Source organism: Elephas maximus, chromosome 25 (genome assembly GCF_024166365.1).
Source record: "Elephas maximus indicus isolate mEleMax1 chromosome 25, mEleMax1 primary haplotype, whole genome shotgun sequence".
Taxonomy (NCBI): domain Eukaryota; kingdom Metazoa; phylum Chordata; class Mammalia; order Proboscidea; family Elephantidae; genus Elephas; species Elephas maximus.
In genome coordinates this window covers 58,605,940-58,629,165 of record NC_064843.1, presented here as the reverse complement: position 1 = coordinate 58,629,165, position 23,226 = coordinate 58,605,940, and the positions used below count along the sequence as shown (strand labels likewise).

Sequence of the window (23,226 nt, the reverse complement as noted above, 5' to 3'; positions counted from 1 at the left end):
CCTGAAACGATGGCCCCCGGGCACCCTTTTAACTCATAACTGAAGCAACTCCCAAAGTTCACCCTTGAGCCAAAGATTAGACAGGTCTATAAAACAAGCAATAACACACGTGAGGAACATGTTTCTTAGTTCAGTCATGCATATGAGACCAGAAGGGCAACACCTGCCCAAAAGCAATGACAAGAAGCCAGGAAGGGACAGGAAAAGTGGACAGATGGAAACAAGGAGTTGGGGTGTGGAAGGGGAGAGTGTTGACACATTGCTGGACTTGTAACCAATGTCACAGAACAATCTATGTATAAATTGTTGGCTGAGAAACTAATTTGCTCTGTAAAGTTTCACCTAAAGCACAATAAAAAAATAAAAGATAAGGACTATAGTACACAATCACATGCACATTAACAATTGTGCTCAAATTGCTAGTTGTCTAATGAATTTTTTTTTTTTCAGTTTGTGTAATCAAGGCTGAATAATGTCCACACATTGTAATTGGTCAATGAGTCTTTCAGGTCTTTTTTAATTTACTCATTTTCCCTTCATCTTTTTTAAAATATCCTTACAATTTATTTGTTGAAGGAAAGGATAATTTATTTTGTAGAACTCTACAACAATCTGTATTTTGCTGATTACATTACTGTGATGTGGAACACTTTCCTGTGTCCTCTTTATTTTCCCAAAACAGATAGTTCAATCTACAGCTACACTGTCCAATATGGTGGCTTTGAATTATATGTGGCTACTTAGATTTAAATTAATCGCAATTATATAAACTTTATAATTAAGGTCCTTGGTTACACCAGTAACATTTTAAGTGCACAGTAGTCATGTATAGCAAGTGGCTACTGCATGGGACAGCAAAGAATAGACTATTTCTATCCCTGCAGAAAGGTTTGTTGAACAGTGCTCCTCTAGATGTTTAATCAGATTTATTTTATTTTTGGCTAGAGTATGTACTAGGTCGTGGTGTTTATTTCATTGAGAGCCATGCAATATTTGGTTTTCTCTCTGTGATGTTAACAGCAGTCAATACTAAATTTTTTGGGTGTTAACAAAGAACAAAAACCAAACCTGTTGCCGTCAAGTTGATTCTAACTCGTAGCAACCGTATAGTCACTAGCAGGTATTTTGGGTATTGGAGGCTGCAAAACAGTGATAGTCTAATTCTGTCCATTTATTAGCTGGCATACATCTGTAGAGATACTTGCCCCATCTACTATTTGATTTCCTTGTGGGACAGTTCATTTAGGAAGGTAGAATAATGCTTGACTCATTCCCTTCATTTTTCAAGGTACTCAGTTCACCTGAATTCTCCAGTGACAACCAATTAGTTGGTTTTGTTTGTTTTTTTAAGTATCAGTGTAAATCATGGACTTAAATAGTTTTGTTAAATCCATCTTTTTGATACTTGTAAGATAAATAACCTCTGTCCCCAACTCTTTGTCTCTTGTCCATCTCTCTCTCAGGCAGAATTGGATTCTCCTTTCACTCCTCCTGCTTTGTAACTCTCTATCTTCCTGGCTGCACCAACCGTACTTCTCAACTCTAGACCCATCAAAACCAGGGAATACTTCCTATTGAGCTTGTATGCCCAGCACCTGGGTCAGTAGTGCCTAACTCATAGGAGGACATAAGGCACGGAGGAAGGAGTCAACAGTCCCTAGAATAAGTGACAGCTTTTGGAGGAAAACACAGAAAGCAGGAAGAAAAGAGGATCGGAGAAAATGCCTGCAATAGATGCTCAATAAAAGTTGAGTTAATTAAGAGGAAAAAAAAGGAGTTATAGGAGAACAATGTAAGTGTTAACTGCACCACTTTTTAATTTGAATATAGGTGAAGTGGGTTTTTATTGTTGGAATGGATTGCAAGAGTCAGGGTGTAGTTGTGGACGACGGAATCCACTATTGCTAGGTAAGCCAAACCAAACCCACTGCCATCGAGTTGATTCCGACTCATAGCAACCCTATAGGACAGAGTAGAACTGCAACATAGTATTTCCAAGGAGCGCCTGGCAGATTCGAACTGCTGACCTTTTGGGTACCAGCCATAGCACTTAACCACTACGTCGCCAGGGTTTCCTCTAGATAAGTAGGGAATGGTTAATTATAGGGTATAAATGGGCAAAAGAAAGACTAGGCTGAGCTTCTAGGAATGTCTGCCAAAGCTACACTGAAGAAGTGGGCCACCTTGGGAACTGTGGTTGCCACCTGATCGGGAAGAAGCTCTCTGTATGGCTACCTACTCCTGCTTCATAATGCTTTTGCCATAATGCATCCCATGAAACAGTTGTTACGGACTTGCCTCTGCCCAGTTAATGCAAAGCCCAAATTTAAAATCTAAGAGTGCATGTGATTGGTGGAACCTTAATCACATCTCAAGTCCTAGCTGCCAGGGAGTCTGGTAAATGTAGTTTCTGGCTTTCTAGCCTCTGTGCTACAGGAAGTCCCACCAGCAGGAGTACGAGTAGATGCTGAGCGTGTCCACCCATAGGATTCACGACACCAAAACCAAACCCACTGCTGTCGAGTCGATTCCAACTCATAGCGACCCTATAGGACAGAGTAGAACTGCCCTGTAGAGTTTCCAAGGAGCACCTGGCGGATTCAAACTGCCAACCTCTTGGTTAACAGCCGTAGCACTTAACCACTACACCACCAGGGTTTCCATAGGATCCACTATAGGGAACATTAAAGCATATATAGTCCCATCTCCTTATTTTTTGAGGTGAGAAAGGTAAAGCCCAGGATTCTATTATTTTTAGCATTGTTGTATTGTGGGAGATATCATTGACACTCTAGCCATTAGTGTTGACAGCCAGAACCAAAGGAGCCTGAAGATATTCCTCACCGTGGGAATGAGATATTAAACCACAGAGCTCATCACTCTTTCTCTTCTTTCCATTATCCTGTGGACCTGTCCTGTGGGAAGTCTAAGTACAAGTTTTGCACACAACAAACTACATTCGAAATCTTCAAGTCACTTGGCCACTGGCAGGTGACACCTCTCAGCCTCAATTTCTTCTTCTGGGTTAACCCACTGTCATTGAGTCCAGTCCCACTCATAGTGACTCTATAGGTAAGAATAGAACTGCTCCAGAGAGTTTCTAAGGCTGTAAATCTTCACAGAAGCAGACTGCCGCATCTTCCTCCTGTGGAGAGGCTGGTGGGTTCGAACTACTGAGCTTTCGGTTCGCTGCTGAGTGCTTTAACCACTGCGCCCCCAGGACTCCTATCTTCTGGGTTATAAGGACATATTCCCTTTATTATCGTTTGAGAAGGGTCTACATTTTGTCATGTAGCAGTTATGAAGCCGAAGGAGATAGTACATGGAACCAGGAAGGTGAATCTGAATCCCAAAGGAATTAGGGGAATGTGCTTAGCATCTTTTGAGTGCTCAAGCATAGCGAATGTCTCTGAGGAAATCCTGTCCAAAGGGCTACCAAAAGGTAGCTTTGGATTCCAGTATCCTCCCACAGGAGATAAGACCATTCAGTAATTAACTTGCCTGGTGGAAGCATCAGTAGAAAATAAAGGTTTCTTTTTGTTTTCATTTCAGTTTTTCTTTCAGAAAACTGAAATGTAAGTGATCTTAGCCAGCTTTGAAGTTGGTCAGAGGGCCAGCTGAAGTCCCCACCTCCCTGGACACTCCTGAAGTTTTCGGCAGCCCTGACACAACGGTCAGTTTGTTATTGCTGCAGAGTCCTGTTTCTTTAAAAGAAGAGCTAGAAGGGAACCTTGCATGCTTTCAAAAATGAAAGGTGAGAAGCCGCAGAAAACAGGACAGTGGGTGGGAAAGGACCAAGCCCTGGGGTTGGAGCATTGCTCACGTGCTCTTCATCTTTCTTGTTCCAAATTGATCTCCAGACGTATGTCATCTCCCACACTCCATGGCAGTTTCCCCACTTCATTAATAAGCCTTTTGAAAAGTGTTCATTTTGGTTTAATGGTAAAACTGAAACATTTTCAGAAGTAGCATGGTGTAAATACCACCCCCCAGTAAGTCTATAGTGGTACCCTGTAATCAAACTCATTAATAATTTCTGTATCAAAATATATGAATGTTTACACTAAGTGGGATAAAGTCTATGCAGAGCTTCATGTCGACTCAGGTCAGGTTGGACGCCCAAGGAGATAGGAGAAAATTTTTATTTCAGAGTTGCGTATAATGGATGATCAACTGGACTTGTAGCTCACACTGGGGGTGAATTTCCTTTTTCTTCAATTAGGGAGTTAAAGATTCAAAAGCTAAATTGAGAAACAAGGGGTTTTATTTAGGATTGCAGTATTTTGGAGCTGGTTCAATAACTACAACAGTTAGGATTTATCAAGCACTTAACTGTGCAGTAAAAAACAGTAGGTCCTGTTTAATTAGCTTTTGTTGTTTAATTCCTTAACAATCCCAAGAGACAAATATCATTATTATCTGCATTTTACAGAGGAAATTAAGACTTAGAGAGGTTAAGTAACTTGCCTACATCACACAGCCTGTAAGTGGTGGGGAGGAATTTGAACTTAGGAAGTTGGAAAACAGGTTCCTGCTTCTTACATTGCTGAAGAGATCATCTAATACCATTTTGTCATTTTACATGTAGAGGACTGTGGCCCGGTGTAGGTTTTTATTTGATCCCTCAGCATTTCTTATCTTTCTGTTCCACTATGGTTGGCAACTAAGATGACAGATTTTGACTCAGTTTGATCTTGGTAAGATGGTTAACCCTAATTTGAACTCATAGAATATAGAGTGTTATGTATAAGTGTCTGACCCCCACATATTTAGGAGGTAGAGTGTTAGGTGTAAATGGTAACCCCCAACTCATGGCAACCCCGTGCACAACAGAATGAAATCCTGCCCAGTCCTGCACCATTCCCATAATTGATTGCAGATCAAACTATAAAGATGGCCCAGTGAGCAGACGTGACCTAGGGAGGGAGAGCCAGGCTTCTAGTCCATGGGACGGACGTCATTCTAGGGATCAGAGGTGTGTCTTCTGTATCATACAGCCCATTCTGGGAGAGAACAATCAAAAATGGGAAAGAGCTGGTGTTCTGGGGAGAATGATAGATGATATATCTGTTACTACTTTGGTTACTTATTGCTGCTTCACAAACTACCCCAAATTTAGTAGCTTAAAACAGTTTATTATTCTCTTCCAGTTTTGTGGTTTGACTGGGCTCAGCCGGGTAGTTCTTGCTTGGGATTTCTCATGCATTCACTCAGATGTTGGCTGGGGCTGGAGTCTTCTGGGGACTTGGCTGGGTGAATGTCTAAGATGGCTCACTCATGTGGTTAGCAGTTGATGTTGGACCTACCTCTTACCATTTTTCAGTGGTCTGGATTCCATGTATGGCTATGCCTTTATTTTTTAACAAGTCTTTATGGATATGTAGGTAGTTTATAGCCTTTTGCTATCACAGACTAAATTTCAAGGAATAGATATCCTCTCTGTGGGGTAAGTTCCACATTTACAAATTTATACTATAAATACTCTGTTGCATAGCTGCAGGGGCTGATGAACCCAAGATCAGCAGGTCAGATGGCAGGCTGCTAGCTCACAGGCCGTGGAGGCTGATGAATCCCAATATTGGCAGGCAGTATGGCAGGCAGCTGGCTCAAGTCCCAAGAGCCAGAGGTCAGATGATGATGAGCCAGATGCAAACAAGTGAGCTTTGCCAGAATGTCCATATGTATATATTGAATGCAGGCCACATCCCCAAGGAAACACTCCTTACAACTGATTGGCTGATCACATCAGATCACATCATGGAGAATGACTATATCATTACATAACTGCCAAACTACATCATTACATAATTGCTAAACTACATGATTATATAACTACCAAACCACTGAGAATCATGGCCCAGCCAAATCGACACACAGCCTTCACCATCACAGTCCACCTTTTGTCAACTTGGCACCTATATGTATCTCCTTAAACCATACACAATCTCTAAATACAGACAATTACAAAGTCGTACTTTCACCTAACATGATACAACTAATGCACGTACAACCAAAAATGCACCAGTCCTGTTCACATCTTACATTTTATAAGTGATGGGATAAGGTAGAAAACAAAATTAATTACTATATGCATATGCATATGCATATATATATACACACATACATGTATAATAAAACAAGGAATATATATATTCCTGCACCATTCCCATAATTGATTGCAAATCAAACTATAAAGATGGCCTAGTGAGCAGACATGTGACCTAGAGAGGGAGAGCCAGTCTTCTAGCCCATGGGACCAACATCATTCCAGGGATCAGGGACATGTCTTCTGTATCATGCCGCCCATACGTGTATAATAAAACAAGGAAGAAATACTTGTAATAATTACAGTCCTCTTTTCTGCAACTGGTCACATGGCCATAACTGGTATTTAGAACTACCTTCTTCCACCACCTATTCCGTATCCCCTTTGCCCTCAGCAAGCACCTTAGCTGGTTGTGGTTCATTGCCTGGTGGGGTGACGCAAATCTTCATTCCTGAAGGGTCTGGGCCATTAGTAGTCATGTCGAAATTGGGTTGCTGTAGTTTTCCATTGACTTTAATCACAGGGCATGGAAGTACTAAGAGATGCCCTAAGGGAGCTCATGTATTCCAGACATACTCTTTTTTACCGCCATTATGCAACATTAATCTGATTTCCCCTTTGGTAGTCAGGGTCAATCATACCAGCCAGTATGGTAACTCCCTTCTTTGCCTGTTGATCCAGAGGCATGAGGAGCCCAAAGTGGCCGGGTGGCATTCTTAACTTCCAGTTCAGTGGAATCAGTGATGCGTCTCCAGGTGGGAGCATTCCTCCCTTTGGAACTAAGACCTCTAGACCTGCAGAACACAGGGTCATGGGGACAGGAAGCAAAAATTTTGCAAGTGGGTCACTAGGGGTACTAGCGAGTGGTGCCACTCCCATCTCCACCCCTTCATTCTGGGCATGGGAGAAACAGCACCATGTATTGGAACATTATATGTTCCTTCCTTCTAATAAGTGAAATAGTCTGGCAAAAACTGGCTTTATCCAGTCTGTTCACTGTTGAGTTGACTCTGAGTCGTGACGACCCCATGTGCGCAGAGTATACGGCTCTCCTTAGGGTTTTCAAGGCTGTGACCTTTTGGAAACAGATCGTCAGGGCTTTCTTCCAAGATGCCTCTGGGTGGGTTCAAATCGCCAACCTTTCTGTTGGTAGTTGAGCTTTTAACTGTTTGAGTCATGTAGGGATTCCACTGGCTTCATAAGCCCTCACCTTTTGCCATCTAATTAACTTTATATCTTCTCTCAACAAGGCTTCGAATTACGCCTCTCTTAAGGCTTTGAATGTAATCTGTTAATAATGTCTGGTGGCTGGATTGGTCATGTAGGTGGTAAGCAGTGCTTCATGGATTGCAGGGTGCACCTGGGGTGAATTCCCTAAATGAGCTTTTTTGTGACTCATTTTTCCATGCTGTGAAATGGGGATATGTGTGAACATGGAGAAATGGAAAAATTGCCTTTGCTGAAGAATACTTAGAGAATTTTGAGTTTTGCTCTAAGAAAACCAGAGGAGATGTCAGACTGGGAATAGAGCTTCCTCAGCCTCCAATCCCCACACAGACTCTCATCATTTCCTCCCCTGCTGGAAAAGCTTTCTGTATCTTGGTCAGATGATCGCCAGCCCTGCACTCCCCGAGACTAATCTCCTTCTCTGCTGCTCCTCAAGATTTTCTTCTTTTCAAACAAAATAATGGCAGTGATTTGAGATTTCATTCTGGACTGTAATAGAAGGTATCCACATTATATGCAGAGCATTTTAAAATAGGAATTTATCAAAAAGAGTAAATAAGAGCTCAGGTTTGAACTGTGGTTGGAGAGTCCTTGGTCACATTCTACAGGACTTTCAAGCTAGATAGTTCTAGCTTCGTGGACCATTTTAATCGGCCCATTCCTTTCCTGGCATTACCAGGGTCTATTGTTTATGCTGGAAACCCTGGTGGCATAGAGGTTAGGATTTCGGCTGCTAACCAAATGGTCTGCAGTTTGAGTCCACCAGGCACTCCTTGGAAACCCTATGGGGCAGTTCTGCCCTGTCCTGTCAGGTCACTATGAGTGGGAATCGACTCAATGGCAGTGAGTAATGGTTTATGTCCTACCTCTCCATGGGGTGGGAGTGGGGAGGCTGGCTGTGGTGGCTCAGGGGCAGAATTCTTGCCTTCCATGCGGGGAGACCTGGGTTCGATTCCCAGCCAGCGCAGCTCATGTGCAGCCACTACCTGCCGTCTGTCGGTGGAGGCTTGTGCGTTGCTTTAACACTGAACAGGTTTCAGCACAGCTTCCTAAGACGGGTTAGGAAGAAAGACGGGTTAGGAAGAAAGACCTGCCACCACGGGCCATATTTAGTCTTTTCACATCCCTTCACAAGGAAGGAGATGACCCAGAAGGGGAACTGCCAGACAAGGAGGAGACAGTGGCCTGTGCTGTGACAGGAAGAGCCCTGGGTACAGCTGGGCCCTCCTCAGGCTGAAGCCAGGCCGCACCCCTCTGGGGGTGACAGAGCAGAGGCGCCACAGTTCTAGGGTGCGAGGCAGGTGGGGGTCCTCAAACTCAACCCTGTAGCTATCCTCCTTTATCTTCCCATAGCTCCCACTTGCCCTCTGAATAAAGTCCAGAATCTATTAGGGCTCCCAAGGTGGACCCCTAACGGGGGATCTGCCCTTCTTGCTTCCACAGCTCTCCTCGTTAACTGCCCCTCCTCCCCTCTAGGCCCCGGCCAGCCATGCTGAACCAGCATTCTTCCCCCCTGCCACTCCTCCTCCCTCCCTTCTCATCTTCACCTGGCTGAGGAACTGGCTTCCTCTGGAAGCAACTTCCCTAGTGTTCCATGTCGAGGGCAGATGCCCCTTGAGGTGTCTCCATTGCATACTGGATTTCTCAGAGGTCAGTGGCTCATTGACATGTCTGCTCCCAACTAGACTGGGGCAGCACCCTGGGGACAAGCCTTACTAGGGTACTGTACTACCTCCAGCTCTGAGCACGGGGCTTGTCACAGATGACAGTAGCTGCCAAGTCAGCTCCAACTCCTGGCGACCCCATGTGTGTCCGGGCAGAACTGTGCTCTGTAGGGTTTTCAAGGGCTGATTTTTTGGAAGTAGATTGTCAGGCCTTTCTTCTGAGGTGCCTCTGGGTGTTGGTGAACCTGCAGCCTTTCAGTTAGCAGATGAGCCCACTAACCGTTTGAACTAACCAGGACTGCCTTCAGAGATCAGGCACTTTTCAGTGTTAGCTGGGGCAAATGGAGCTCTGAGCAAAGGAGGTTGAGTGGAAAACCTGTTCGGGGGTCTCGTGCCTCCCATGAGTCTTTGCCTCAGGCCGTCTGCCATCGTCAGACAACCCACACCTCCTGAATGTGTGCTGGCCCTGGGCTTGGGGCACAAGGGAGTGGGGAGGTAGAAACGTGAATTAATGCTTGCTGACTGTGCTCTAGAGGTTTAGTTGAGGAAACCAGATGAACTCTTGGGACAGTTTGTGTGTGATGGAACCTTCTGGAATGAGATGTGAATAAGTAGTGAACTGTGTGAGAGCCGCACTCTGAATCCTGCATTCTCAAATTGTGGTCCAGGGACCAGCAGTGCCCACCTCCCCTGGGAGCAGGCTGTGGATACAGCATCTCGGGCCCCGCCTGGGTCTCCTGAGTCAGAACCTGCACTGGACCAGGGTCCCCAAGAGAGTCCTGAGCATACTGGAGTTTGGGAGGCCCTGGTCTGAGAGGTACAGAGCAGCAGTAGTTGGAGATGAAGGGTGTGGAGCGTGGGTGGCAGGAGTCAGAGAAGGCTGCATCTGAAGGGAGAAGGGAGCAGTGGGCTGGGTCTTAGAGGAGGGTGGTGCCCCGCGTGGAGGAGGGTGTTTGAGGCTGGGAGAGGGTTCCAGGAAAGGACCAAGTCTTCTTGCTATGATGTTTGTACGAAAATAATTTTTAGGCCTTTTTATGAACCTGTGAATACTTCAGAGCTCATATCTCTTCATCACAAATTATAGTTTCAGTTTTCTTCCTTTGAAGCAGAAAATGTAGCTGAGGGAACACTGGACTCCGAGTCCGGAGATTGGGGTTTGGCTGTGGTTTTGCTGATAATGAAGCTGTGTAATCCTGACCAAGCCAATTCCCAAAACGACAACTATTTTCTTTTTTTGTGTTTTTATTTTATTTATTTTTTATTGTGCTATAGGTGAAAGTTTATGGCTCAAGGTAATTTGTCATTAAAAAATTTATACACATATTGTTTTGTGACATTAGTTGCAATTCCCACAATGTGACAGCACACTCCCCCTTTCCACTTCCGGTTCCTTGAGCCCATTCGACCGGTTCCTGCCCCTTCCTGCCTTCTCATCCTGCCTCCAGACAGGAGCTGCCCATTTGGTCTCGTCTATCTGATTAAATTAAGAAGCACATTCCTCCTGTGTATTATTTATGTTTTACAGTCCTGTCTAATCTTTGTTTGAAGAATGGGCTTCAGGATGGTTTCATTTCTGGGTTAACAGAGTGTCCGGGGGCCATAGTTTCGGGGGTTACTCCAGTCTCTGTCAGAACATAAAGTCTGATCATTTTATGTGAATTTGAGTTCTGTGCTACATTTTTCTTCTGCTCTGTCCGGGACTCTCTGTTGTGTTCCCTGTCAGGGTGGTCATTGGTGGTATCTGGATACCATCTAGTTCTCGGGTCTCAGGCTGGTTCAGTCTCTGGTTCGTTTGGTCCTTTAGTCCTTTGGCTAGTATTTCTTTGTGTCTTTGGTTTTCTTCCATCTCCTTTGCTCTAAGTGGGATGGGGCCAATTGATGTATCTCAGATGGCTGCTTGCAACGCTTTTAAGACACCAGATAACTATTTGCTTATGATTTTGTGGGTGAGGAACTGAGGCATGGCTCAGCTAGGTAGTTCTGCTCTGGGTGGCACTGGCTGGGGCTACTCCCTCAGCTGGTGGCGGCACTGGGCTGGGCCAGAAGTCCAGTGAGGTTTTACTCATGTATCTGGCACCTCAGTGCTCCTCCACATAGCCTCTCTCCGTCTACATGGCTAGCCTGGGCTTCCTCACAGCAAGGTGGTGTTGGGGTAGTTGGACTCCTTACTTGGTAGTTGTCTCCCAAGAGGAAGTGGAAGCTGCAAATTCACTTAAGGCCTGAAGCTGGACCGGGTACCTCATCACTGCATTCTTTTGGTTGAAGCAGTCACAAGCCCAGCCCAGATTCAAGGGGGAGAGGAAATAGTCTCTATCTCTTGATGGATGGAGCAGCGGGCAAGTACAGGGAAGAAGGAATTTATTGTGGCCCTCTTTGGGGATTATCTATACCAGGCTCCATGCAGTCATCAAGGCCCCAGACTCCTCCTTTCTCTCTGCTCCTTCGTCCTAGACGCTGACTTCATCTCATGGTCAAGATGGCTGTTAGAGGTCTCGCCAGCAGAAAAAGAGCGAAGGAGGAAGGAGGGCATCCCTCCCACCGTTGGTTACTGTTGTTAGTTGCCCTTGCGTTGGCACTGATTCGTGTCTTATGTATAACAGAATGAAACATTGCCCTGTCCTGCATCATATTCATGATTATTGGTATATTTGAATCCATTGTTGTGGCCAGTATATTTTGAGTGTTTTCCAGTCTAGGGCACTCACCCTTCCAGCACTAAATGGGTCAATATTCTGTTGTGATCCATATGGTTTTCACTGGCTAATTTTTAGAAATAGATTCCCAAGCCTTTCTCCCTAGCCTGTCTGTGTCTGGAAGCACCACTGAAATCTATCTACCATGGGTGACCCTGTTGGTATTTGAAATACCGGTGGCATAACTTCCAGCATCATAGCAACGTGCAAGCCACCACAGTAGGACACACTGACAGAGAGATGGTGAAGTCCCCATTACAGAGAGATAGTCACTTGGCTTTTCTTTGCTGTAAGGCTGGGAAGTACAGCTGTTTAGCTGGGGGCCATGTGCCTGACTAAAAATCAGAAGTCTTTCATGAGGAAGAAAGGGAGAATGGTGATTGAGATGAACTGTCAGTCCTTCTCTCACCTTCCCCAAAGCTAAACATGCTTGTAATTTTTAGGGGGCAGAAGCCACAGCCAGGCCAAGCCTGGAGACACAGGGAGGTGGGCTCCTGGAGTGAGCCACAGGGGTGTCCTGAGTGGTGGTAGAGACCTCACAGCCTGTCTGTCTACCTCCCAGTTTACCACAGGCTCATGTGATGACTCGGTGATTCATAGCTGCGACCTGTGTGGCAAGGGCTTCCGCCTGCAGCGGATGCTCAACCGGCACCTCAAGTGCCACAACCAGGTGAAGAGCCACCTGTGCACCTTCTGCGGCAAGGGCTTCAATGACACCTTTGACCTGAAGAGGCATGTCCGCACACATACAGGTGAGGATGGGGGCGGTTGTTTTTCTGGCTGAGAGTTCCTGTTCCTTTCCTACCAAAGAACCAAGTCAGGACCGTGGAGCAGTGCAGTATTTCTGGAAAGATCACAGGACGGACATTGGTGGCCAGCCCACCTGGGTTCACCTCCTAACTCCGCCACCTGACAGCTATGTCACCTTGGGCCAGGCAAGCCACTGCTCTTAGCTTCAGTTTTTGCCCCTGTAAAATGGGAATGATACAAGTTCTAGTGAGGCTCAGGACAAATCACTAGCTGGAAGGATTCTGAGAATTAGGAAGGATGAAACAAATGCTGGATGGTGTCATGATCCAGCCCCCTCAGTCCTTTGCTAGCTGATAGAAGGTGGTGCTAGAACCTTCCCCATTTTCCCGCTTATGAAGGGTCCTCAGCAGCCCATTCACAGAGTCCTGCTGGTATCCTGTGGCATCTCTCCTGGCCCTTCTGATTGGTCACGAGCCACATTAGTTTTATCTCAGAAACATCTGGCCTCCAGGCTTCTCCTCTTGGGTCCGTTTTCCACACCTTCGCCAGAGTGATCTCTTGAGGAGAGACCTAAAAGAATGCCACACCCCTGCTCAAAAGTCTCCAGCTCTGGTCAGGGTGAAATCCAAACTCCTTACCATGATGGGCTTCGTGTAAAGCCCCTCACAATCTGGGTCCTTCCTCCAAATCTCAATTCTATCCCATGTCATCCTTTCCCAACCCATTCCATCCACTTCCCAACTCATGCCAGCCCATCTTGCCTCATTCAAACCTGTCCCATCCTAATCCATTCAGTCCCACCCAAGCCACCACCCACCTTCCCTGCAGCCTCCTAGAATTTACTGTAGTCTCCTTGAGCCCTCAAGCCCTTTCAGAGTTTAGGGTTTCCGGTGGCAGTTTGAGTAGGAGTAGGGAAATGTCCACTCCTCCCTCCAGGTGGGGCTTCCAGCTCCCCCGTCCCCACAGAGCCCTTCTTAGATCCCCTGTATCCAGATTTCTCTTATCCTTTAAATTTTATGTCCTTAATCTGGGTGCTGGCCGTGAGCGACCTCCCTGTCCTTTAGAGAGTGCCCTGGAATGCTAAAATGTTCCTTTTCCTCAAGTGAGCTTTTCACTCAAGTGTGACAAACACCCAGAAAAGTGCACAAATCCTAACTGCATATTTCAACGAATTTATGAATTTTTACAAAGTGAACACACCCATGTAACTAGCATGCAGATAAAGAACAGAGTATTTCCAGCCCCCAGGAGCCCCTCACATGTTCCATCCCTGTCACTCCTCCCTTCCTCCAAGGGGAACTACTACTGTGATTTCTAACAGCCTAAATCACTGTGGCCGGTTTTTGAACTTTATATAAGTGGAATCCATAGTGTGTACCCTTTGGGAGCTGGCTATAAGGCTTCCTTTTTCATCCCGAGACCAGTTTGACCCCTGCTGGCTGGGCTGGCACATTAGGTTGGTGTGGGGAGAATGCTTGGAGAACTCCACAGGGTGGTATAGGGTCCCAGGAAGCCGATGATGGACAGGGTAACTGTGAAGCTGGACTCACAGAAAACTTGTAGGCAAGGGTGTGGGGTGAGCTGGGGGCCCTTCTTCCAGCCATTTGTCATTTGTTGCCCTGGGGAGTTTGCCGGCTTTTCATAGGTGTCTAAGGATGCCTTTGAGGGCTTGGACTGTTCCTTCAGCTTCTGCAGGTGGGCTCCACGGGGACTGCTTGGTACCTTCAGATAGAGTAAACATTGAGCTGATGTGGCTGCCCCAGCTGTGATTGAGTTAACTCTCCAAGAACTATTGGGAACTGACTGCTTCTGAGAGAAGAATTTATAACTTCAGTCACACAGTAGCTGAGGGCTGTGGATCTGAGTTAGCTGACTGTGTGACCTTGTCAAAGTGCCTTACTCTTTTACCATAGTTCTTTCACCTCTAAAATGGGCATAGTGATGTTAGTACCTATCACTTAAAGTGGTAGTTGTGAGACTTCAGGGCGAAAGCGCTTCACATATTGTAAGCACCTATTAAATATTAACTATGAGTAGTAGTAAAAGTTACAGTAACTGACAGAGGTTTCCTGAGGACCTGATGTGTGACAGGCACTAGGACTGGTCTGTGTGCTCGTGGAGACCTCAGCCACCCTCGGGCAAGATGCGCTTGAACGTCTGACTGTAACACAAGCAGAAAGAGCAGGTGTGACAGACTGAAGGAAAAATGGCATGTGCCAGTGGGGAGTCCTGGAAGAGCCGTTATTTCTGACCAGGAAACCACGGAGGCATCTCAGAGGAGGTGGCCTTTCAGCTGGGCCTTGAAGGATGGACAAGATTCCCACAGCTGGTCAGTGGAGGAGGGCATTCCAGTTGGGGAGTGTATTAGTTTGAGTTGCCACAGAAGCAGACCCTGACACAGGGCTTGGGTGTAGACAGCTTATTTGGGAGGTCCCAGGAGGCACAGTGAGAAAATGGGGAGGGGCATACAGGGAGGTGAACAAGCCAATAATAGCAGGTTACTGCTGTGGGCGGTTGGGGACCCCTCCTACTGTGGACCCTCTGAAGAAACACAGAAAATGCCCTCCAGAATTGCTCCAGGGGTTCCTTCCTTGGGGGTCCATCCTGGGACCCTCAACCCCCCAGGCAGCTCTCCCCAGCTGCCTTCTGCAGGCCTAGCTCTGTTGCTGGGGACATTCCCAGGCAGAGAGATGCAAGAAGTAATTGGCCTGTACAGGAGCTATCTGAGATGACCTGGTGGTGGGCTGAGGGGTATGGGTGAGGCACTGACATTGTCCACCCCAGGGAGGAACGGAAAGTTGATTTAGGAAGTGAGAGGATGGCTCTGTAGAGGCTCGGGGATCCTTTAGAGGGCAACACGGCTTCCTCAGACGGTAGCAGACTGCAAATGGTCAGCTTTCTACATGCCAGGCTCTCAGCATTTGTCCTGTCATCTCAAACAATCCCAAGGAGTTGGTGCTGTTATTACCCCCTGTTATAGATTGAATTGTGTCCCTCAAAAATGTGTGTCAACTTGGCTAGGCCATGATTCCCAGTATTGTGTGATTGTCCACCTTTTTGTCATCTGATATGATTTTCCTGAGTTGTAAATCCTGCCTCTGTGATGCTAATGAGGCAGTTATTTTAATGAGTTAGGACACAATTTTTAAGATTAGGTTGTATCTTGAGTCAGTCTCTTTTGAGATATAAAAGTGAGAAGAAAGCAGAGAGACAGGGACCTCATGCCACCAGGAATGAAGAACCAGGAGGGGAGCGTGTCCTTTGGACCCAGGATCCCTCTGCTGAGAAGCTCCTAGGGAAGTGGAAGATTGATGGCAAGGACCTTCCCCCAGAGTCGACAGAGAGAGAGAGAGAGAGAGAGAGAGAGCCTTCCCCTGGAGCTGGCACCCTGAATTCAGACTCTTAGCCTCCTGAACTGTGAGAGAGAAAATTTCTCTCTAATTCAAGCCATCCACTTATGGTATTTCTGTTATAGCAGCACTAGATGACTAAGACACTCCCATCTCATAGATGAGGAAACTGAGGTTCAGGGAGATTAAATAACCCGCAAGTGGTGGAGTTGGGAGCCACAACTGTCTGACCCTGCAGCTCATGGTCTTTATCCTCTCCAGAGTCCCCCTCTCCATCCCTGTGCCTCCCAGTGCCTTCTTCAGCATCCCTGAGGCCAGCCACCTCCCACACCTCACCAGCCTGCCCCGGTTCAGGTGTAGAAGGCTGTGAGCTTCCGGAGAAAGGACAAATAAAGGGAAACTGGTACAAACCATACAGTCTGGCCTGGGGCTTAGTCGGTGGCAGAGGAGAAGATGGAGTGTGTGTGTTCAGCGGTGCCAGAGTGAGCAGGAAAGGGGGCGTCCTGTGCCCCCTCGGGCCCTGGGCTGAGGTGCGCAGACCTTCTCCATCTTCCGCTCCTCAGAGGAGCTACTTCTAGTGAGTCCTATGTTGTTGTCGTTAGTTGCCGTGGAGCGATTCCAACTCTTGGGCTGAAATTCATTTAAATGGGTGAATAAAAATGCCTTCAGCCCGAGGGAGAGGTTTGGTGCCTTCCCAAAGCGCTAGGCAGTTTATCCCATCAAGGGAGAGGCTGCTTCCCAGGGGCCACGGAGGAGTGGGAAAACCTGGAGCTATGTTGGCCAGCCCAGCAGCCACTGGCCACATGCTGCTACTGAGCCCCTGCAGCCCTGCTGTCCGGACTGCGATGTGCTGTGAGCACAAACGGAGACACTAGGTTCTGAAAACTTAATGCGAAAACAGAATGTAAAATAACTCATCGATCATCTTTAATATTGATTTTGCATTGGAACAGTAATATTTTGGCTATATTGGGTTAAGTGAAATATATTATTAAAGCTGATTTCACCTGTTCCTTTTTACTTTTTTTAATGTGGCTACTAGAAAATTTTAAATTACAAAGTGGCGTGCATCATAGTTTTGGTTGGAGAGCATTGACTTACATAACTGAAATCTACAAGATAACAATTTTTATAAATTTTACTCATTATAATTATGATTCATAAAGTGATCAACAAATGGAGTTGTGAAAATGCCTGGGACCTATTTTCCCTGCCCTAATTTATTTTCTGATGAAGAGATGCCTCTAAGTAATAATAATAAGTTGTTGTTGTTGTTATTGTTAGTTGCCTGCAAGTTGGCTCTGACCCATGGCAATCTCATGAACAATAGAATGAAACATGGTCTGGTCCTGTGCCATCTTCAGGATTGCTGGTATGTTCTAGTCCATTGTTGCAGCCACTGTGTGTGTTGAGTGCCTTCCAACCAAGGGGGCACGTCTTCCAGCACCGTGTCAGATACTGTTCTTATTGAGGAGTTAGATGGTGGCAAACAGCAAGGATCCCCAGCAGCAAGGGTGCCCCAGTGCCTGAGCCGCCAAGAAGGCCTGGTCTGCAGGCTTCAGAGGCCTGCCCTGCCATCTCTTGAGCTTCATACTAAAGAGACAATCAATAAAAAAGGCGATGTTTGGGGTTCTCAGACAGATTTTCAGTTCATTTGAGCCACTCTCACTGGCTTTAAAAGACCTCACCAGAATTTGATGGGAAGGCCAGTGGGGTCTTGCCTTTGACTGAGATGTTTGAATATTGGATTTTTGCTATTGACTATTACAAGTAAGTGCTATATCTAGGCCAGAAACAATGATATAGACACTGTTGATACAAACACACGGAGTCCCTGGGTAGTGCAAACAGTTAACGTGCTCAAATGCCACCCCAAAAGGTGGAGGATAAAGTCCACCCAGAAGTGAATTGAAAGGAAGCCCTGGTGACCTGCTTCTGAAAAATCAGCCATTGGAAACTCTGCGGAGCGCAGATCTGCTGTGGTGCCGTGAGTCTGCCACGAGGAGCATACTTAGCGGCTATTGGCGTATGGCAAACACAGACGTAGTAGACAGCGGAATGACGTTGTGTTTGCTTATAGGCCGATTAGCCTAGACCGTGAGCAATGTAAAGACTTATCCCAGGACCCTTAGTTTCAGAACTGTAGCTACAATATTGATGAGGTAGGCAAGGAGAGCGGGGTAGGGAGCCAGGGTTCATCCTCCCCCTGGTGTTTCTTCCTATTCCCTGTAACTATCAAGAGAACAGGGCGTCTAAGGAAAGACTGCAGATACAAGAAAATATCTTGGAAAAGATCCAGGGAAACCAGAGCTTGAAAATATCTTACATTAATATCCAAGCAGATGAAAGGAAGGATTAGGACTTCTTTTTTGGGGGTATGACTTCACTGAGAAAATCGTAAATCAGAGGGCTGTGTGTGGGTGAGATGGTGAGGGGTGGGGGATGTTAGTCAAATGACATCTGAGTGAAGACTGGAAGACAGAACCGAATGCAGAAGAAAACTCCATAACATTGTATGGAAATTTATCAGCAAATGAATGGCTATTTTCAACCCAAATTGCCTTAAATTGGGCTCCCTAGAAGTAGTCTGTGATGCTGATTTTTGTAAGGTGGTTCGTTCATTGAGGGAGGGCTCGGGAGGAACCTGAAGGGGAGTGGAGGAAGCAAGCAGGGCGGGGGAAGGAGTTGAACAAGGCTGTGGACTAAGCTGGAGTCCAGCCTCACTCAGCCTGATCCCACAGGAGCTCTGGAATTTGAGTGGTACAACCAAGGTGTCCTCTCTATTGGCAAGTGAGCTGGACTTTCATATGCCCATTTCATTCAGACACTGGGCAAGGGCGGCCTAATCTTCTAGGCTTCTGGGAAGCCAATTGCCCAGGGCAGTTTCTTGGAGGACCAACCCAACCAACCAGTTGCTGTCTAGTTAACTCTGGCTCATGGAGACCCCATGAGTGTCAGAGTAGAACTATGCTCCATAGTGTTTTCGATGGCTGATTATTTTTCGGAAGTAGACGGCTAGGCCTTTCTTCTGAGGTGCCTCTGGGTGGACTCAAACCACCAACCTTTCAATTAGCAGCCTAGTGTGTTAACGGTTTGCACCACCCAGGAACTCCTTGGAGAAGAGGAAAACTTATTTAAGTGTCTTAAGTTGAATCAGCTGGGAAGTAAATAATTCACTTTGGTTGTGGGATATCATTTATATGGGGCAGACTGTGCACTAAGTGTTTGACACCCATGCTACTCAGAGTGTCGCCCGTGTCCCAGCAGCATCAATATCATCTGGGAGCTTGCTGGAGATGCAGAATGTTTACTGAGTGCCCTGCTATGTCACCCATGGTTCTTGGTGGTGTTTACAGGTATGACAAGGTGTGCCAGGCTCACATTCAAGTTCAGCATTTATTGAAAAGATTATATTATTCATTTTTCAGTCATTGGTAAATGGACTGTTATTCTATAGAACACTCCAGCTAAGATACAACATTGTAGAGAAGAAAGTACAAGCCACCTAAAAACCAAAAAAAAAAAAAACACCCCAAAAGCAAACCCATTGCAGTGGAGTCAATTCCGACTCATAGTGACCCTATAGGACAGAGTAGGACTGCCCCATAGGGTTTCCAAGGAGCAGCTGGTGAATTCAAGTGGCCAGCCTTTTGGTTAGCAGCCGAGTTTTAACTGCTATACCACCAGAGCTCCAAGCCACCGAAAGGCACCCCTATAAACAGTTGAAAAGGGCACACATGTGTGGGGTTCTAGGCTCAGTCTTCGGGGGAGGAGGAGCAGTGGCCCAGGGAGGTAGTCCACTCACACTTGGTTATAACTTTACAACTTCAGGCTGGAATAAAGCAGTCAATTCAGGGTGCTTCCATTGCTGCGCAAGCTTCTGAGTTACAAGGAGAGAAGCTAAAGAATTCAGATCAAGGGACAGATAAGGTCAGGGAAGGGGGTGGTCCTTGGCCGAAGCTGCATGCTTGCCCCGCCTGCCCGTGGACTGTCCTCGACCTTATCTTCCATCAGGGCTACAAAGAGAAGAATAGAAGGCAAACAAATCCCATCCTGACTGAAGAGAAAACAATGGCGTCTTTGTTTGGAGCCTAAAGGGAAGGATTGCCCGGATTTGGGAAAACACAGATTGGGAGAAGTTTGGAGTGGGGCAGATGGAGGAAAAAAGAACGGAAGGATAAGCAGCCTCCACCTCTAGCGGCCTTGTTAGGGAATGCAGCCTTTGGCTTTGCCTCTCAGTTACCAGTCTCTCTTCGCTCTTTTATTTTTTAATCTTGAATTTATTTTAATGTGTTTTTAACTACAAAGTAATACAAGCCCCAGTTCCACTCTGGAGAGCAAACCACCATTTAATTTTTTTCCCAGAGTGCACGTTGTGCCTTTTCGTATATGTCTTGGAGATTGTTTCATATCTGCACAGGTAGGCACACCCCATTCTTTCCAATAGCTGTCAAAGTGTTCATCGTATGACATGGTAATATAATTTCAATTATGCAGGCACCTTAATTTTCCCATTCCCCAATTGATGACACGTGTTTCAAATTTCAGGGTTTTTTTTTTTTTTTCCTTCTTTTCATTTCAGGCAGTACTACAAAGGATATTGTATAGTCTTTGCCTACTTGTGTGAGTTTTTATGTAGAATTATTTCCCTGAAGTGGAATTGCTGGGTCAAAGGGTAGACAAATTATGGCTTTTATGGACATTGTCAAATTGCTTTCTTGGGAGATTTCCCTAAAGGTCCATTCCTACCAGTAGACCTGTGAAAAAAACTAGATTCTCGCAGAAGTTCAAGTTTGGATAAAATTCAGTAAAGGACTTGAGCTATGGCAAGGTCTCTGGGTGACACAAACAGTTTGTTCTCAACTACTAACTGAAAGGTTGGTGGTTTGAACCCACCCAGTTGCACCTCAGAAGAAAGGTCTGGAGATCTGTTTCTGTAAAGCTTACAGCTAAGAAAACATGGAGCTAAGTTCTACTGTATAACACATGAAGTCACCACGAAGTTGGAATCAACTCAAAGACAACGGATTTGGGTTTTTTTTTTGGTTTGAGCTATGGTAATGTAAACAAGCTGAAAGTTTCAATAGTAAAAAATTTGGGTGGCGGGGGATGTGTGATACAAAGTCTTGGTATTTGGAATAGGAAATTTAAAAAGGAAAAACCCATTTTGATAAGCCAATAAACAAATACTTTTTGGACTAGGTAATGCAGACCGGTGGTGCAAAATTCAAGAGTTTACAATGAAGGAAGTCTCCCTTTCACCTCTTTCTACCACCCACCTGCTGTTGTTAGGTGCCGTTGAGTCGGTTCCAACTCATAGCGACCCTATGTACAAGAGAACGAAACACTGCCTGGTCCTGTGCCATCCTCACAATCATTGCTATTTTTGAGTCCATTGTTGTAGCCACTGTGTCAATCCATCTCATTGAGGGTCTTCCTCTTATTCTCTTACCCTCTACTTTACCAAGCATGATGTCCTTCTCCAGGGACTGGTCCCTCCTGATAACATGTCTGAAGTACGCGAGACAAAGTCTGGCCATCCTGGCTTCTAAGAAGCATTCTGGCTGTACTTCTTCCAAGGCATATTTGTTCGTTCTTTTGGCAGTTCATGGTATATTCAATATTCTTCGCCAACACGATAATTCAAAGGCATCGATGCCTCAGTCTTCCTTATTCATTGTCCAGCTTTCGCATGCACATGAGGCAATCAAAAATACCATGGCTTAGTACTATTGAAGAAGAAGAATGAAGTGGGAGGCCTCACACTGTGGTAGTCAAAACAGCCTGGTACTGGTACAACAACAGATACATAGACCAATCGAGCTGAATTGAGAATCCAGACATAAATTCATCCACCTGTGAACAGCTGATATTTGACAAAGGCTTAAAGTCCATTACTTGGGGAAAAGACATTCTCTTTAACAAATGGTGCTGGCATAACTGAATATCCATCTGCAAAAAAATAAAACAAGACCCATACCTCACACCATGTACAAAAGGTAACTCAGAAAGAACCAAAGACCTAAATATAAATTCTAAAACTATAAAGATCATGGAAGAAAAATGGGGACAATGCTAGGAGCCCTAATATGTGGCATTAACAGAATACAAAGCATTACTAACAATGTGCAAACACCAGAAGAGAAACTAGACAGCTGGGAGCTCCTAAAAATCAAATACTTATCCTCATCAAAAGACTTAATCAGAAGAGTAAAAAGACAACCTACAGACTGGGAAAAAAATTTGGCTATGACAAATCCAATCAGTGGCTAATCTCTAAAATCTACAAGATACTGCAAAACCTCAACAGCAAAGTGGCAAATAACCCAATTAAAAAATGGGCAAAAGATATGAACAGACACTTCATCAAAGAAGACATTCAGGCAGCTACCAGATACGTGAGAAAATGCTCACTATCATTAGCCATTAGAAAAATGCGAATCAAAACTACAGTGAGATACCATCTCATCCCAACAAGGCTGGCACTAATCCAAAAAACACAAAATAATAAATGTTGGAGAGGTGGTGGAGAGACTGAAACACTTACACACTGCTGGTGGGAATGTAAAATGGTATAACCACTTTGGAAATTGACTTGGCACTTCTTAAAAAGCTAGAAATAGAAATACCATAAGATCCAGCAATCCCATTCCTTGGAATATATCCTAGAGAAATAAGAGCCATCACACGAATACATACATGCACACCCATGTTCATTGCAGTACTGTTTACTGTAGCAAAAAGATGGAAGCAACCAAGGTGCCCATCAATGGATGAATGGATAAATAAATTATGGTGTATTCACACAATGGGATACTATGCAATGATAAAGAACAATGATGAATCCGTGAAATATCCCATAACATGGATGAATCTGGATGGCATTATGTTGAGTGAAATTAGTCACAAAAGGACAAATATTGTGTGAGACCACTATTATAAGAGCTCAAGGAAAGGTTTAAACACAGAAGAAAACATTCTTTGGTGGTTATGAGGGTGGGGAGGGAGAGGAGTATTCACTAGCTAGATAGTAGGCAAGAATTATCTTAGGTGGCGGGAAGGACAACATACAATACAGGGGAAGTCAGCACAACTGGAATAAAACAAAAGCTAAGGAGTTTCCTGAATACAACCAAATACTTCCAGGGACAGAGTAGCAGGGTCGGGGGTCTGGGAACCATGGTTTCAGGGGACTTCTAGGTCAGTTGGGATAAAAAAGTTTATTAAGTGAGTGCTGTCTGGGGTCTTAAAAGCTAGCAAGCTACCATCTAAGATCATCAATTGGTCCCAACCCACCTGGAACAAAGGAGAATCAAGAACACGAAAGACAAAAGGAAAATATTAGCCCAAGAGACAGAAAGGGCCACATAAACCAGAGACTCCATCAGCCTGAGACTGGAAGAACCAGATGGTACCCAAGTACCATCAGTGATCGCCCTGTCAGGGAACACAACAGAGAGTCCCTGATGGAGCAGGAGAAAAGTGGGGTGCAGAAC

General features: G+C 45.4%; 1 protein-coding gene across 2 annotated transcripts in view; it reads left to right on the top strand.

Moving 5' to 3' along the window:
* OVOL2 (ovo like zinc finger 2) overlaps positions 1-23,226 on the top strand; it is a 50,855-nt gene that overhangs the window by 15,194 nt on the left and 12,435 nt on the right. The window contains exons 1-2 of one of the 2 annotated variants that reach the window (XM_049870015.1): positions 1,401-3,754; positions 12,193-12,382. In XM_049870015.1, the coding sequence (XP_049725972.1) occupies positions 12,268-12,382 (115 nt within the window). In that variant the 5' untranslated portion in view covers positions 1,401-3,754; positions 12,193-12,267. Of the gene's footprint in view, positions 1-1,400; positions 3,755-12,192; positions 12,383-23,226 lie in introns of those variants that run through there. The other variant, XM_049870014.1, reaches the window with a different exon arrangement.